Raw genomic sequence first — 18,594 nt, forward strand, 5'->3', positions numbered from 1 at the left:
CAAAACAAAGAAGACTGGACTATGCAGATCAACTAAATACTCAATGTGAGGTAATCTCATCACAACTTCCCGCTGACCTGTGGATGATGACCTGAATTTATTTTATTGCAACATAAAGAAGAATGCTGTTCTCTTGACTAAAAACAAAAAGAGAATTCACTATATAATTGCAGCATCTGTACTCAGCCATAGAATTTCTCATTGCATGATAAAATGTGTCTATGTGCTGTCATTTCAAATCCGAGCCATAATAAGCGCAACAGCAGAGTCAGAATCCATTTCATAGATCGTTTATTTTCTGTAGATTGGAATCTGCTAGACTAAGATAATAAAACACCAGGGTTATAAGGATGAATCCAGAGAAATTGGCCAATGTTCTTAATACTCATCGTCATATGGATATTTAGGGCTTCCTTTCCAGCTAAAATAAAAAAAAGTAAGTAAAGTAAAAACATAAAATAAAATTGTAAAAATATTAATAAAATTAATGTAAAGAAAAAATATTAATAAATATGTTCTCGGAAACTAGAAGGTCAGGAACAACTATTATGTTTCCGACATTTAATCCATAATCCCTGATTATCTGCTTGTTAAATGTTTACAGTGTTTTCTGGCTCCACCTAGTGACCAGAGTCATAACCGCAGTGTTATTGTGTGTTTTAGTTTCATTTGCTATTTCCCTCCGTTTGCAGTGCATTCTGGTAAGGTTGCAATCCACCCTGGTAGCCTTTTGCAAAGGATTATGGTTAGTTCAGCTCCCATTTTCACTCAAGTCCACCATTTTCCTTCTGCCTGCATTCAGGAAGCATCTCATTTCTCTTCTCCCCTTGTGACAGCATCGGTGGTGTGTACTTATGTTTCCTGTATCCAATTTCTGCCTCATACTACCCTGCTTAGTTAGTTCTCCCCTGGTTAGCTATTAGTGCAGATGATGTATTATGCATAATATGTATCCCTGATGTACCCTGTATTGACTAAGTGTATATATATGTTTGTATTGTAGTTTCACCATGCCAATATACCATCACGTTCAATAAAGCACAGATTCAACCTACAGTCTCCTTATTGGACCCCCCGGTATAGTGGTTTAGCTGCCTGTATAAGCTGCAATGACGTCTGTCTCATTCAGTGAGGACAGAACAACAACACTTACGAATCCATAATCATGTAACGCAGGTTTTTATTGACTCCATCTAGAGATTTCATGTCTTCATCACTTAAGTCAAAGTCAAAAACCTGTAAGTGAAAAGTATTAAAATTATAGATTATTTTTAAGAGGAAGGAAATTAATCTAATTTGAATTTCTTCATTGACCTGGAAGTTTTCCTTGATCCTCTCAGGGCTGAAGCTTTTTGCCAAGACGACACATCCCCTCTGTAGCAAATATCTCAGGGCCACCTGCGCAGGAGAGCGGCTCAGCTTCTTAGCGACTGTATTTAAAACAGGGTCTTCAAGAACTTCGGGGCAACTCAGATCACTCCTGTCAGAAAGAAAATAAACTAAATCTCACACTTTTCCTAAAATTTTTGTGAAAGGAAAGAAAACAAGCAGATTGGTTTGTGTTCTCCAAAAATCACGAAAAAAATAGTCATTATATGGCCGTCAGTGATGTCTCATTCTGGGAACGGCACTATTATATGCGCACTATATATAATGCTATCATATGCCTACTATGAAGGATACTGTTACTACTATCACATTATAGTCACTATTACATGAGACATGATGTGAAGGGTAAGACATGGGCGATGAAGTAAGTTGTTATATTTTGCACACAGGAGCAGTATTATAGTAGTTATATTCTTGTACATAGGAGCAGTATTATAGTAGTTATATTCTTGTACATAGGGGGCAGTATTATAGTAGTTATATTCTTGTACATAGGGGCAGTATTATAGTAGTTATATTGTTGTACATAGGAGCAGTATTATAGTAGTTAAATTCTTGCACATAGGGGGCAGTATTATAGTAGTTGTATTCTTGTACATAGGAGCAGTATTATAGTAGTTATATTCTTGTACATAGGGGCAGTATTATAGTAGTTATATTCTTGTGCATAGGAGTATTATAGTAGTTATATTCCTCTACATAGGGGCAGTATTATAGCAGTTATATTCTTGTACATAGGAGGCAGCATTATAGTAGTTATATTATTGTACATAGGAGGCAGTATTATAGTAGTTATATTCTTGTACATAGGAGGCAGTATTATAGTAGTTATATTCTTGTACATAGGGGCAGTATTATAGTAGTTATATTCTTGTACATCGGAGCAGTATTATAGTAGTTATATTCTTGTACATAGGGGGCAGTATTATAGTAGTTATATTCTTGTACATAGGGGCAGTATTATAGTAGTTATATTGTTGTACATAGGAGCAGTATTATAGTAGTTAAATTCTTGCACATAGGGGGCAGTATTATAGTAGTTATATTCTTGTACATAGGAGCAGTATTATAGTAGTTATATTCTTGTACATAGGGGCAGTATTATAGTAGTTATATTCTTGTGCATAGGAGTATTATAGTAGTTATATTCCTCTACATAGGGGCAGTATTATAGCAGTTATATTCTTGTACAAAATCTTGTCTGCAGAACCTGCAGGGCACAAATCAGATTAGCTAAAGCTGAAAATGAACTGAGGCTTGCAAGAGATGTCAAAAGCAATAATAAAGGATTTTGGGGATATGTCAAAAGTAAAAGAAAAGTCAAAGATGCTATAGGATTTTTACAGGATGAAAATGATGAAATGGTAAGACAGGATGTTGAGAAGGCTGAACTTTTAAATTCCTATTTTGCATCTGTTTTCTCTCAGAAAGGAAATGCAACATCAACTGTTATTCACTGTCCTATTAAGGGAATAGAAGAATCCAGGATATCTATAAACAGAAAGATAGTGAGGAAACACTTAGCTAACCTAAATGAATTCAAGTCTCCAGGTCCAGATGAATTACACCCCAGAGTACTGAAGGAGATAGCAGAAGAAATTTTTGAACCCCTCTCCATAATCTTTGAAAATTCTTGGAGAACAGGAGAAGTGCCAGAAGACTGGAGAAGAGCAAATGTTGTTCCTATCTTCAAAAAGGGGAAGAAGGTGGACCCAGGCAACTATAGGCCGGTGAGTCTGACTTCTATACCAGGAAAGATCTTTGAACAAATTATTAAACAACATGTATGTCAATACCTGGATAAGAATGAAGTGATTAAACAGAGTCAGCATGGGTTTGTAACTAATAAGTCATGTCAGACTAACTTAATTTCCTTCTATGACGGTATCACTGATTGGGTGGATCAAGGAAATGCTGTAGATATAGTATATCTTGACTTCAGCAAAGCATTTGACAAAGTCTCTCATACAATCCTTATTGAAAAAATGACTAAGTATGGAATGGACAAGGCAACTGTTAGGTGGATTCATAACTGGCTTAGTGATCGGACCCAAAGAGTGGTCGTAAATGGCTGCACATCCAGTTGGAAGAATGTCTCAAGTGGGGTACCACAGGGCTCTGTCCTGGGCCCTGTATTGTTCAACATCTTTATCAACGATTTAGATGAAGGAATTGAGGGTAAACTGATTAAATTTGCTGATGACACAAAGCTAGGAGGGATAGCTAATACTAGAGAAGAGAGAGAGAGGATTCAAAAAGATTTAAATAAACTGGAGAAGTGGGCAGCAACTAACAGAATGGTTTTTAACAGGGAGAAATGCAAAGTACTACATCTGGGCAATAAAAATGAAAAAAGCATATATAGAATGGGAGGAATAGGGCTAAGTGACAGCACATGTGAAAAAGACTTGGGTATACTAATAGATCACAGACTGAATATGAGTCAACAGTGTGATGCAGCAGCAAAAAAGGCAAATGCAATTCTAGGATGTATTAACAGAAGCATACAGTCTAGAACACGTGAAGTCATTATTTCCCTCTACTCCTCTTTGGTCAGGCCTCATCTGGAATATTGTGTCCAGTTTTGGGCACCACATTTTAAAAAAGACATCAACAAACTGGAGCAAGTTCAGAAAAGAGCGACCAGAATGGTGACCGGTCTGCAAACCCTGTCTTATGAGGAAAGGTTGCAGGATTTGGGAATGTTTAGTTTGCAAAAGAGAAGACTGAGAGGAGACTTAATAGCTGTCTACAAATATCTAAAGGGATGTCACATTGTAGAAGGATCAACTTTATTCTCATTTGCACAAGGAAAGACTAGAAGCAATGGGATGAAACTGAATGGGAAGAGACACAGATTAGATATTAGAAAAAACTTTTTGACAGTTAGAGTGATCAATGAGTGGAACAGGCTGCCACGAGAAGTGGTGAGTTCTCCTTCAATGGAAGTCTTCAAACAGAGGCTGGACAGACATCTGACTGGGATGATTTAGCGAATCCTGCTTTGAGCAGGGGGTTGGACCAGATGGCCCAGGAGGTCCCTTCCAACTCTACGATTCTATGATTCTATGATTCTTCAAACATAGGAGGCAGCATTATAGTAGTTATATTATTGTACATAGGAGGCAGTATTATAGTAGTTATATTCTTGTACATAGGAGGCAGTATTATAGTAGTTATATTCTTGTACATAGGGGCAGTATTATAGTAGTTATATTCTTGTACATCGGAGCAGTATTATAGTAGTTATATTCTTGTACATAGGGAGCAGTATTATAGTAGTTATATTCCTGTACATAGGGAGCAGTATTATAGTAGTTATATTCTTGTACATAGGGAGCAGTATTATAGTAGTTATATTCTTGTACATAGGGGCAGTATTATAGTAGTTATATTCTTGTACATAGGGAGCAGTATTATAGTAGTTATGTTCTTGTATATAGGGGCAGTATTATAGTAGTTATATTCTTGTACATAGGGAGCAGTATTATAGTAGTTATATTCTTGTACATAGGGGCAGTATTATAGTAGTTATATTCTTGTACATAGGGAGCAGTATTATAGTAGTTATATTCTTGTATATAGTGGACAGTATTATAGTAGTTATATTCTTGTACATAGGGGCAGTATTATAGTAGTTATATTCTTGTACATAGGGAGCAGTATTATAGTAGTTATATTCTTGTACATAGGGGACAGTATTATAGTAGTTATATTCTTGTACATAGGGGCAGTATTATAGTAGTTATATTCTTGTACATAGGGAGCAGTATTATAGTAGTTATATTCTTGTACATAGGAGGCAGTATTATAGTAGTTATATTCTTGTACATAGGGGCAGTATTATAGTAGTTATATTCTTGTACATCGGAGCATGTTTATAGTAGTTATATTCTTGTATATTGGGGCAGTTGTCACGCTGGCTGTCATGCCTTTATACAAATTTATATACCTTATATACTCATGTATAAGTTGAGTTTTTCAGCTCATTATTTTGTGTTGATAACACCTCCCTCAGGTTATACATGAGTCAATTGTCCCAGACAGCCGGCGGGGGAGGGGGAGCGGCAGAGCAGCGGGTGACAGAGACATGAGCTGGTGGCTGTGGCTAAAACTTGTGCCACTGCTAAAGAGAAATTAATATTCATTTCTCTTACAGCGCACACAGTGACACCCGCAGCTGCTGACTTACAGAGGACATCCTACTCTCCCTCCTTCTCGCTCTCGCAGCATTTCATTGGTCTCGGCGCCCTCGCAGCATGTTTTTGGTTCTGGCTTCCAGCAGCTCTTCCTTCTGAGCGATCATGTGGCCCCACTGATTAGGTATTGCGTCTGCACTCCCATTGGCTTGGAGGGAATATTCATTACCTTAATGAGTGGGGCCACGTGATCGCTTGGCAGGAAGAGCTGCTGGAAGCCGGAGCCAACGAGATGCTGTGAGGGCGTGGAGGAGGGTGAGTAGGATGTTTTCTTTTTGTAATAAGAAGCATGCATACCAGGACAGGAGGGGGAAGCCATGCATACCAGGACAGCAACGGGGGGAGCAATGCATACCAGGACAGCGATGGGGGAGCAATGCATACCAGGATGGGACAGGGGAGCCAGGCATACCAGGACAGCGACGGGGGGTGCCATGTATAGCAGGATAAGGATGAGGAGACAATGCATACCCGGCTTATATTCGAGTCAAAAAGTTGACCCAATTTTTCATGGCAAAGTTAGGTGCCTCGGCTTACATTTGGGTGGGCTTATACTTGAGTATAGATGGCAATCAGTATACAATGCTTTGTAATATTGAATTGTAGTGTATTGATAACATTGAATCACTGTATTGTGATAACTTGTCCAACAGCACCATCTGTTGACAATGTTCTCATTTCAGCTTTACTTCCATTTTCATTGCTTACTGTGCAATTTAATCTTTGTCCGTCAAGGCTTCCGTAGTTTCCCATCAGCCTCTGCTTTTGCCTTGCCCCTTCTTCTCCAGCAGCCATTTTGACCTCATGAATGCTGACATGCTGATCACCTCTCTCTGATTTTCAGCCCATCTGGTTGTTTACCTCCACATAGCACAGTCGGTGAGTTATTATTTCCCCTTGTTAGAGCTCAACATATTGTATTTGCAGCTACTCTGTTCTACTGTAGCTATTTACACTATTCGCCATGTTGTGTAATTACGCTGTGACTCTGAGTGTCTGTACCATACATAATGCTATGTATTTTAGATATGTTGTATGTCTTGTACTGAGTACTTTCATTTTTCTTGTAGTTTTACACTGATCGTATCAATAAAAGTTGTAAAGGACCGCCTGCGTCTACCTCAATGCATCGATAGGAAAGAGTTTATCTGTCTGTCAACTCGCTTTTCTTAAGCACAAAGTTCAGAGTGGCAGAACACTGAGTAAAGGATAAGTAAGTGTACAACAATAGGAAGAGGGAAGAGAGTGTTCTGCCTTCATACACGTTGACACGCTGTGCAATCTAGCATACAGCATAAACCACCTTCTATCTTCCAAAATAAGCAGACTGTTCTCTCTCCGTAATCTAACTTGTTTATTGGTGAAGAGTATAGAACATGCAGTAAAACTATAAAGAATACAAACGATATGGGTAAGTATTGGGCAGACGATCACACAGCTAACACAATTACAGGTAGTATACAGTGTGATGCAAACTTTACATTGAGTACTCAGGTGTCTAATTACATCTAATAAGCTCTGGCTGCCATACAGTTAATAACATCTCTGAACAACACTGCATTGCAAGAAAAGATGTTAATCTTACCAGATATGCTTTACCTGGATAACAAACTCAAGTAGGGAGTTACAGGAGAACAGAAAAACACATGCATCCTAAGAAATACACAGAAGAAAATGGCATCATCCTCATTCCAAGAATACATTGCATCAATCCCAGGATGCAACACTCTGTCTGCTCTTAAAGGCACAGGCTATAAAAGCTATTAAAAGCACAGCTATAAATTCGGGCCACCACTAGATGGTGCTATAACTAAACCAGCACATAGTACAAACATATTTGTTCTATATTCAGAGGGCAGAACAGAGAGCCCAAACACTAGGGAAGAGGGGAGTGGAGACCCCTAGGCAGATCTGAAATCACCCTGCAGCCCTAAATGTCACTAAATAGGTTCCGCACCAATCGCCAAGCAGGAACCTAATCCCTGCCTGATCCTAGTGATAGGCCCTACATAGGGAGGGGACGAGGTGCACTTAGCTTGAGAAGACAACCGAGATGTCACACCAGCAATTCTCCAAGGGTCCTCATGGAAGACACTTAACAACTATTAGAACTTCCAACAAGACTGAGCCAAGTATGCGCTAACACCCGCACCATGCTACAGCAATTGAATGTATTTAAACCTTCAGCACAGGTGTGTAATTAGCAGCAGAATGTGGAGGTAACTATTGGGTACTAGAGGGAGAAGGCTAGCACTCCATAACAGAGATGCAAAAATCAAGAAGGTACTTGAGTTAAACACAAAGACCTTCTACAGCCGAATCCAGAATGACTGTCACACCTGACACACCAGTGACAGTACCGACTCTTCTACGAGTGGCCTCCGGACACTCAGGGCCTGGGTTCTCAGGATGAGAATGAACGAGCCAGTCTAGGGGCATTCACCTCTGATGCTGAAACCCACATCCTCTCTTCTGGACCATAATAACCCTTCCAGTGCACCAAGGACTGCAGGGAATGACACTGAATACGAGAATCAACAATCTTTGAAATCTGGAACTCCAAATTACCCTCAACAATGACTGGGGGTGGCAGCATGAGAGAAAACTCAAGAGGATCAACATACTTCTTGAGAAGAGACCTGTGGAACACATTGTGAATTTTAAGAGCATGGGGTAACTCAAGACAAAAAGCTGCAGGGTTAATGACGACGGTTATTCTATACGAGCCAATACACCTAGGTCCCAGCTGTCAGGAAGGGATCTTCAACTTGATTATGATTATTATGATTATTCCTGGTAGTCAACCATACAAAGTCATTAACAATAGGTCCAGACCTGGCGAGCATTTTCTGTCAGCCATACATTTGTACCTGTCTCCCATGACCTTCAAATTACTCTGAACCCCCTTCCCCACACCCCCCACCACACTGAAGAGAGCAACGAAGCAAAACGTTTGTCCCGAGTTCTCTAAAACTCCCGAAGCCCCTCCCCCGCTAAAAGTACCAAACTGCAGATGGTAACCGTATTCACCAAAGAACGGTGACATGCCGGTACATTCTTGGCAATGATTATTAATAGCAAACTCGGCCAACGGTAAGTAAGATGCCTGATCCTCTTGGTTTTCGGAAACAAAATGCTTGAGGTAAGTCTCCAAATTCTGATTAGTTTGCTCAGTCTGTCCATTCGAATGAGGATGGAAAGCAGAGGAAAAGGACAGCTGCACACCCAGTCAAGTAAGATACACTTTCCAGAACTTAGAAACAAATTGAGTCCCTCGATCTGACACCACATTGGAGTGAACCCTGTGAAGCTTCACGTTCTCGTTAATAAAAACCTGAGTGGGCGTGTTCTGATGCCGGAGTGAGCGGACGCATAGCTGAGGAGCTCCCGCTGGGCACACCGAAATAGCAGCCAAAGTACCCTACACCGATGCTTATTTTACTCACCGGATGGGTCCCAGAATACACAAGAACCCGGCTCAGTCTGGAGCAACATCCACGGGTCCCGTGATGGCCCTGGACGCCTTCCTCCTTCGGGACCAGCACACCGCTGGAGTCTGAACGCCATATTGCCCCATGGAGGAGTCAGCTCAGGAGCAGGGGGAGACACAGAAGCGAACACTGGGCTGAGCGGTGAGGAGCCTTCAGGCCGGGCTGTGGAAGGGATACCGGGGGCTGTGTCTACACAGCAAGGGGATGCCCCCACCCTGTGCTCCCCTGCTGGATTAATGCAGGAGTCATCCTCTCCTGACAGCCATACAGCAGTTCTGGGCCCTGTTCAGTACGCTGGGGGGGAGCAACCATCTTTCTCACCCATCTGATTTTTCCTGGGCTGCAGCCCTGACACATCAGCCTACCAGCTAAAAGCCTTATATGGGGAGAAGGGCACCCAGGGAACTAAAGGAGACTTTGCTGATCAGGGAGAACCTCCTAAATTAACCCCTAGCTATCCTCGCATCGATGATGGAGCTGATTATATGGAGGGGTCTTCAGATGAAGAGGGGGCACACTACACAATCATCTCTCCCCACAGTGTCAGAAGTTCCTCGCTCGTTTTCCTTCAAGGGAGGACTTTAAGGCATTAATATCAGAGGTCAAGGACACTTGCAGGTCAGAAATTTCATGTGTGAGACTGACAGTACTTGCAGCTTCTGGCGGGCAGAATGGATTCTTTGGAAAAATAACATAATGAAACTAGATCCCATATGGCTGCCTTGCACCAGACATCTACTATGCAGTTGAAGGTGATCAGGGACTTTCAGGCTCAAGTGGACTTGGATAACAGGGGCAGGAGGGGCAACATCAGGATGAGGGGGTACCGAAGTCGGATGGAGAGGAAAACGTCAAATCAATCCTTCAGGACATATTCTCCTCCACCCTGGGTGATCCAGTATCCACTGCCTATAAATTGGATAGAGTGTAACGGGTCTTACAGCCCAAAGGCTCCCTCCCTTTCCCAAGGGATATCATTTGCTGCCTCAATGACTTTGAATTTAAAGAGAGGATTCTGAGGAAGGCCAGGACCCTGAAGGAAATTCTGTATCAAGACACAGTTATCCAATTGTTCCCGGACCTCTCTCGTATAACTCTACAAAAAAGAAGACTCCTCTGGCCTTTAGTGTCCACTCTAAAGGATCTCAACATCCCCTACAGGTGGGGGTTTCCCTTTGCCTTGACTGCCCAGAGAGAAGGCGTGTCTGCGACTCTACGCTCTCAAGAGGACATATCTTTTTGTGAGAAATTGGATCTCCAGATCCCCAAGATCTCTGATTGGGATACTCCATCCCCGCCAGGCCAACCTTCTAGAAGAGAAAGAAAGACCGTTTGAGAAATGGAGGAGAATGGAGGCGAGCGTCGGGCCTTCGTTGATCTCATGGATGGAAGTTTTTTCTTTTTTCACTCCTCATACATAAGAAGGGGGAAAAGCAATCTATGGTTTTGATGGTTGCATAAGGCTCTTTGAATGTATTTGTCCATGCAGGCTTATTTCTTTATCATTTTACAACAGTTTATTTGCCATTTTCCATTCTACCCCCTTTTGAAAAGGAGACTTGCAATTCGATTTTGTTGTAGTTTTGTGCCTGGGGGAGCCCTGTTTGGCCATGTTCTCTCCTTTTGAAGATTCTGAAGTGGTCTAAGTCTCCCTACATGTTTTTTCTTTGGCTGCTGGGTATCTCTAATCTTGTGGTTTTGTCTTTTTCCATAGGGTCAGTCACAGACCGGGGTTTTTTTTATTACTCCTAAGAAATATGTTGTCCTACTTACTTATATTGTTTGTTTTTTCTTTTTGTGTTCTCTGTTGTCCTCATCTTCCCCACTACCTTTTGTTCTTCCCCTTTTTATCCGCCCGTCAGCAAGTTCTGGAACATATTTTGCATCACAATCTGGAAAGGAGGGTTGGGTTCCGCTTCTGGAGGGGGGTGAGTATGGCACTGGCCTCGGATGATCATAGGCATGTGATATTCATTACTTTTCCAAATGTTATGCATACTATCTTTGAATGTCAAGGGACTTAACCCCCCTAGAAAGAGAGGGCTTGCCTTACGGGAATTGATGTCCCATAAGGCAGATATTGCCTTCCTCCAGGAAACACACTTTGACAATACGGGCTCCTTCAGATTTTCCTCTGGCTCCTCCCCCGTGTCACACTCTGCGTTCTCAAACAATGAGAGGGGAGGGGGTGTGCAGGGGTGGCGTCAGCACGCGGCACACCTGGGCAAGTGCCAGGGCCCTGGCGAGACAGGGGGGCCCACTCACGCTGTCTGGGATACCCACTGCCATGCCCCCCATGCACTGACCCCATCCTTGCCCTCCCAGAGACCCACCAGAGCCAGCAATGAGTCATCACTGGGCTGTTCTCTCCTGGCACAGGACCTGCGATGAGGTCACAGGAGGGGAGGAGTCAGGGGTCATATGATCAGAAGCCTCAGTGTCTGCAGGACTCTGCTGTGGTGGTGCTCGTCATGGTGCTGGATGAGGGAAGATTATGTGTGGGGTCGGGGGGGATGTAGAGCTGTGTGTGTACGGAACGGAGCCGCGTGTGTACGAAATGTACAGAGTGAAGCCATGTGTGTACAAGGTGTACGGAGCGGAGCCCTATGTGTACAAAGTGTACGGAGCTGAGCCATGTGTTTACGGGGTGTACGGAGTAAAGCCGCGTGTGTATGGAGTGAAGCTGTATGTGTACGGAGTAGAGCCGTATGTGTACAAGGAGTACGGAGCAGAGCCGTGTGTGTACGAGGCATACAAACCGGAACTGTGTGTGTATGAGGTGTGCGGAGCCGTGCGTGTAGGAGGTGTATGGTGGGGAGCTTTCATACCTCCCAACCGTCCCTGATCCAGCGGGACAGTCCCAATTTTGAGAGAGAGTCTGCCCCACTGCCCAAGCCGGGAGCTTACTTTTCCCGCGGACACAGGAGTACACGGGGAGCCCCAAGAAGCACTTTAAAACTCGCATGTGACATTCTACCGGAAGTGATGTGCTGGAAGCTGACCGTAAATTAGGTAATTTCGGGAGGAGATTTTGACAGAACCAAGGAGGCACTTTAAGGAATGCTTCAGATCCATCACCGTGTCCTCCTTCGACAGCGCGAACAGTGGGATCGACCTTGGAATAGGGGATGCTGGCCATGGGAGCGGATCATGATATGTCCTGCATCGGGAGGCTCAGGTGGGCACTACAGTGGGAGCTGGGCTGCTATAGTATCTTTATAGAATATTTCTTTCTCTCTCTGTTTCTTTCTCTCTCTCTGTTCTTTCTTTCTTTCTCTCTCTGTTCTTTCTCTCTAATCTTTTTTCTTTCTCTCTCTCTATTCTTTCTCTCTCTCTGTTCTTTCTCTCTCTGTTCTCTTTCTTTCTCTGTGTTCTTTTTCTCTCTCTGTGTTCTTTCTTTCCCCTCTCTGTTCTTTCTCTCTCTGTTCTTTCTTTCTCTTTCTTTCTCTCTCTCTCTGTTCTTTCTTTCTTTCCTGTTATGAGCTCATTTTCTGCTCCTCCAGTTGAGAGTTCTCCTTCCGTTCTCCCTCTGGTGGTGACAGAAGGTAGTGAGTTTGGTTTAAGTGGTAGTTATCTGCCACCTGATGAGAAGGATAACGATTGGATCTCTGGAGTATCAGACTGGATATAAGACAGCCGACGCCCTATCCTGCTGCTGGTGATTCAGTCTGCTTCTCAGGTCTTGGACTTCAGCTCTCTTCCAGTCTTCTTAAGTTAAGTTTGTTTTTTGCTAATGTTCACACTTGTGCTTGTTGGTCAATTCAGTTTCTTTTGTGGTCAGCTTGCCCCTGCTGGGGCTATGCTGAACTTCCACTCTTATTTATCTGTATTTGCCAATTTGCCTTTTTGTCCCTTATTAGATTGGCCTCTTTTTGCTCTGTTTCAGAATATTTCAGAGTGCTGATATAGTGGGAGAAGTCTAGTGACTTCAGGGTTAATTTTGCTATCAGACGTGTTGGACATTATTTTTGGTAGGATTTTTTGGCAGATTGCAGACAGTGGCTTTCCTTTCCTGTCCTTTCTAGTTAGTCGGGCCCCATCGTTTGCTCAGCCTTTTCTCCTGCCTGTGTATGTGTTTTCATCTTGCTTCACTGTCAATACATGTGTGGGGGCTGTCTTTTCCTTTGGGGTCTGCTCTGGGGCAGTTAGTTTTCCCTTTTCTTGCTTTAGGTTTATGTAGTCCTCCGGCGGTGACGAGGTGTCTAGGAACAACGTAGGAACGCTCCACTGCTACTGTTAGTTGTGTGGTTAAGATCAGGGATCTGCAATCTGCATAGTGACCGACCTCTCTGGTTTTCTGGGACTTAGCTTTTGTTGTTCCTCCTCGGTGACCCATTCATAACACTTTCCCATCTTTCTTTCTCTCTCTGTTTTTTCTTTATTTCCCCTCTTTCTTTCTCTCTCTGTTCTTTCTTTCTTTCCCCTCTTTCTGTCTCTCTACCACTCTGTTCTTTCTTTGCCCTCTTTCTTTTTTCTCTCTCTCTGTTGTTTTTTCTATCCACTCTTTCTCTCCATGTTCTTTCTTTCTCTTTTCTTTCTTTCTTTCTTTCTTTCTTTCTTCCCCTCTCTTTCTCTCTCTCTGTTCTTTCTTTCCCCTCTTTCTTTCTCCCTCTCTGTTCTTTCTTTCCCCTCTTTCTCTTTCTCTCTGTTATTTCTTTTGCTCTGTTCTTTCTTTCTCTCTTTCTCTTTCTTTCCCCTCTTTCTTATCTCTCTCTGTTCTTTCTTTCCTCTCTTTCTGTCTCTCTGCTCATTCTTTCTCTTTCTTTCCGCTCTTTCTTTCTTTCTCTCCATTCTTTCTCTCTCTTTCTCTGTTCTTTCCTTCCTCTTTTTCTCTCTCTGTTCTTTCTTTCCCCTCTTTCTCTCTCTCTGTTCTTTCTTTCCCCTCTTTTTCTTTCTCTCTGTTCTTTCGCTCTGTTCTTTTTTTTCTCTGTTCTTTCTCTCTCTCTGTTCATTCTTTCCTCTCTTTCTCTCTCTCTCTCTGTTCTTTCTCTCTCTCTGTTCTTTATTTCCTATCTTTCTTTCCAATCTTTCTTTCTCTCTCTGTTCTTTCTTTCTTTCCCCTCTTTCTTTCTTTCTTTCTCTCTGTTCCTTCCCCTCTTTCTCTCTCTCTCCCTCTCTGTTCTTTTTTCCCTCTTTCTTTCTTTCTTTCTCTCACTGTTCTTTTTTTCTGCCCACTCTTTCTTTCTCTCTGTTCTTTCTTTCTTTCCTTCCCCCTCTCTGTTCTTTCTTTCTTTCCCCTCTTTCTTTCTTTCTGTTTCTCTCTGTTCTTTCTTTATTTCCCCTCTTTCTGTCTCTCTCTAATCTTTCTTTCTCTCTCCGTTTTCTTTCTCTCTGTTCTTCCTTTCTTTCTCTCTGATCTTTCTTTCCCTTCTTTCTTTCTATATCTCTGTTCTTTCTTTCTCTCTTTCTGTTCTCTCTCTCTTTTCTTTCTTTCTTTCTTTCTCTCTGTTTTTTCTTTCTCATCTTTCTTTCATTCGTACACTACTAATCAATTCTTCACATGAATGTGTTTTGCCACAGAGGCATCTTCGAGAGGCAGCCCCATCATTCTATGTAATCTTTACGCTCCAAATTCAGGGCAGATTAAATTTCTGAGAAAAGTTTTTTCCATTATCCAAAAACTTTTGCCGGCTGCCTTACTGGTGGGTGGTGACTTCAATGTCCCTTTTTAGGAGCAATTTGACAGATTATTTTCAGATGGTAAACCCCCTACACAAAACCTGAACATTCTAGTGAGAGATCTTAGAAAACTAATTAGGACTATCTATTTGACTTGTGGAGAATAGAGCACCCCATGGAGGACCTTCTCTTTCTACTCTCCTCAGCACACCCACTCTAGAATAGATTAGTTTTTTGTGAATAGCCCGATCCTCAGGATGATGGCAAAGGCAGGGATGTGTCATATCACTTGGTCCGATCATGCCCTGGCAATTTTGGACCTTAAATCCTCTCAACTGGTTTCCAGAAGATGTCACTGGCGGTTGAATGAGTTCTTGGTAAAGGATCCAACAATTTGGAGGACCTTGCTGAACCATCTCTCTGACTTTTTCTGCTTGAACGAGGTCTCAGTTTCTTCTCCTGCAGTGCTATGGGAAGCCCATAAGGCCGTCTTGAGGGGGTTCTGTATTAAGGAAGGCTCTAGATGAAAAAGAAACCTTAAAGCAGAGTTTGACAAATTGAACCTCCCAACTAGCAGGTGAGGAGTGTAAGGTGGTAGCCTCGCCCTCCGTAAGGACTTTAAAAAAGTAGTGGGGCTTAGAAATATATTGAAAGATATAAAATCACGTAGGATCGAAAAACTCCTTCTTTACTCTAAACAAACATATTACGAAAAGGGTAATAAAGCCCACACACTTTTGGCCAGGTTGTTGAAAGATAGAGACCTAAATTCCCATCCCCAGGCTCTGAGTGGCTCTGACGGTATGATTATGATCCTACTGTAATTTGGGACCTGTTCTATAATTTCTATAGTAAATTACACAACTTACACAATTCTACCTTCCCAAATCGGACCAATATAATGAGACCTCTGTGCCAATTCTTGTCAGGTTTAGATCGCCCAACCTTCCCTACTGAGGCCTTGTCAACCCTTTATCAGAGTGTAACAGAGAGGAGGTTTTGGGCATTTTGGCTGATCTCCCCTTGGGCAAGTTTTCTGGTCCGGACGGACTGACAAACCTGTATTACAAAACCTTTGAAGAAGAGCTCTCTCCTCACATGGTTAATCTTTTTAACTCTTTCCTGGAGGGCTCCCCAACGCCGGATACAATGGCTCATTCTTACTTGGTCCTTGTCACAAAACCGGGGAAGGATCCTCTGGACTGTTTGAACTATCATCCAATAGCATTTTGAATTCTGATTTTAAGGTTTTCACTCGCTTATTGGCTAATAGACTGAACCATTGGTTTCCTCAGCTTATCAATAAGGACCAGGTGGGCTTTGTCCCTAACCGACTGGGGGAAGACAACATTAGAAGGGTGATAGACTTAATAGATTTGGCTAATAAAAACAAATTACAGTCCTTGATACTGAGACTAGATGCAGAAAAGGCATTTGACCACCTTAACTGGTCCTTCATGTTCGAGATCTTACAGGCCTTTGTCTTTTCGGACCCTTTTTTGGCAGCTATAAGAGCACTGTACAGCACCCCTTCTGCCTCAATTAGGCTTCCTTTCCACATGTCGTCTTCATTTAAAATATTCAAGGGGAAAATTTTAGAGGGCAGGGTTGCCATCTATCGCCCCTATTATATGTTTTATGCATCGAGCCGTTAGCGACAATGATTTGGCAAAACCCGAACATCTCGGGAATAGAAGTTCGCAACAAGATTTTAAGATTTCCTTATTTGCGGACAATGACCTTTAACCCTGACCAATCTACATATTACGTTACCTAACCTGATGGATGTTCTTAAAAAAATGGAGATTTTTCGAGGTATAAGCTGTACACTTCAAAAACAGAGACCCTCCCATTGAACTTCCCCCCTGATGTACTAGACCATCTAAAGTTGAATTTCAAATACAGATGGAAAGTAGAGAATATGAAATATCTGGGGATTAAACTGTCCTCCTATTACGGTAACCTATATAGCTCCAATTTCCCACCACTCCTGAATGAGTCAAAAAGAATGTTAGAAAAATGGAAGCCGCTCCAACTTTCATTACTTGGCAGCAGGGGTGGATTAAGGGTAGCCAGGGCCCCGGGCTGTTCAGACTTTGTAGGCCTCCCCCGTTCATGTGACGGGGTTGGAAAGTCACTAGTTTTCATGATGCATACGGTGTGTCAAGGGGTGGGAAGGGGTTAAATACTGAGGTAAAAAACTCAGCAAATACACAACATGTGCACGAGGCCTCACAAATACTGAGCGAAAAACTCACCAAATACTCAGCGTGTGCACAAGGCCTTATAAATACTGAGGTAAAAACTCACCAAATACTCAGCGTGTGCACAAGGCCTTACAAATACTGGAAGGCTTCCACCCAACTTCTAGTCATGACTCACCTGTACCTAACATCGAAACCAGCTAATAGTCTTCAATCACCTGCTGACCTGGGCCCATGACCTGTCAGACAAGTTACTTCACACAGAGGCTTCCGCTTCATGAACTTTCCCCAATAGAAGAATCAGCCTCCGATGTGTAGCCTGTGGCCGGATACACAGGAAGAGACGCTCCTCGTCACAGGCTGTGCCCAACATGGTAGCAGAGGGGTTAACTCCACAGACCAGTCGCCGTCTCCTCACACACTGGACACGACGCTGCATCTGGCGACGAACAAGCACACATTGCGCAATGTTAGTCATATCCCAGATGTTCAGCATGTGGAGGACCAAGGGGAACAAAAAAAGACCCCAGGATTGGAACAGGAGCATGGGAAAGTGGACGGCGGTCAGAGGGGCAGGGTTTATATAGGGGTCGGAGTAAGTAAATGTATATATATGCAGGCAGCGCACACATGCACAATCTTCAGGTTGTATAACTTTCAACTGGTCAAAACAGTTCTCTCAGTAGGCCAAGAAAGAAATGTGGCAGGAATAAAGTACACCTCATAGTAACTTATGTGTGAGGCAGAGGTGGCAAGACCCGCCATGTCGTGCCCACCTTACTAGAGGTGCCCACATAAAACAAAGTTGATGGAAACAGATGACATCCACTATGATGATTGGTTACCGGCTGCCCGACCACACCCATTTCACAACTAGTCAAACCCATGTCCACGCCCCAACCACACTCATTTAGCACTGCTGATCACACTGAATGGTACTGAGGGCACAGTGGCTGGCATTGTGGGCACAGTGGCTGGTACTGTGGGCACACTGACTGGTACTGAGAAAAAGAAAGAAAGAACAGAGAGAGAGAGAAAAAGAAAGAAAGAAAGAAAGAAAGAAGAAAGAAACAGAGAGTGAGAAAGAAAGAAAGAAAGAAAGAAAGAAGAAAGAAACAGAGAGAGAGAGAGAAAGAAAGAAAGAAAGAAAGAAAGAAAGAAAGAAAGAAGAAAGAAACAGAGAGAGAGAAAGAAAGAAAGAAAGAAAGAAGAAAGAAACAGAGAGAGAGAAAGAAAGAAAGAAAGAAAGAAAGAAAGAAGAAAGAAACAGAGAGAGAGAGAGAAAGAAAGAACAGAGAGAAAGAAAGGGGACAGAAAAAAGAACAGAGAAAGAGAAAAAAGAAATAGGGGAAAGAAAAAAATAGAGAGAAAGAAAGAAGAGAAAGAAAGAACAGAGAGAGAAAGAAAGCAAGAAAGAACAGAGAAAGAAAGACAAAGAAAGATAAAGAAAGAGGAGAAAGAAAGAACAGAGACAAAGAAAGATTCTATAAAGATACTATACCAGTTCGGCTCACATTGTAGGGCTCACCTGAGCCTCCTGTGCAGGACATATCATGATCCACTCACATGGCCAACATCCCCGAGTCCAAGGCGATTCCACTGTCCGTGCTGTCGGAGGAGGACATAGTGATGATCTGAAGCATTCCCTGATGTGCCTCCATGGTTCCGTCACAATCTCTTCCCGAAATTACC

General features: G+C 42.6%; 1 protein-coding gene across 1 annotated transcript in view; it reads right to left on the bottom strand.

The window, feature by feature from the left end:
• Positions 1-274: 274 nt before the first annotated feature.
• LOC141083297 (aldo-keto reductase family 1 member C1-like) overlaps positions 275-18,594 on the bottom strand; it is a 31,088-nt gene continuing 12,768 nt past the window's right edge. Inside the window, exons 7-9 of the mRNA XM_073567478.1 lie at positions 1,315-1,480; positions 1,154-1,236; positions 275-421 (exon numbers count right to left, since the gene is read on the bottom strand). Of these exons, the coding sequence (XP_073423579.1) occupies positions 379-421; positions 1,154-1,236; positions 1,315-1,480 (292 nt within the window). The 3' untranslated portion in view covers positions 275-378. The remainder of the gene's footprint in view (positions 422-1,153; positions 1,237-1,314; positions 1,481-18,594) is intronic.

This window comes from Dendrobates tinctorius, unplaced genomic scaffold (genome assembly GCF_039654945.1).
Source record: "Dendrobates tinctorius isolate UK_male_01 unplaced genomic scaffold, ASM3965494v1 ptg000020l, whole genome shotgun sequence".
NCBI lineage: Eukaryota > Metazoa > Chordata > Amphibia > Anura > Dendrobatidae > Dendrobates > Dendrobates tinctorius.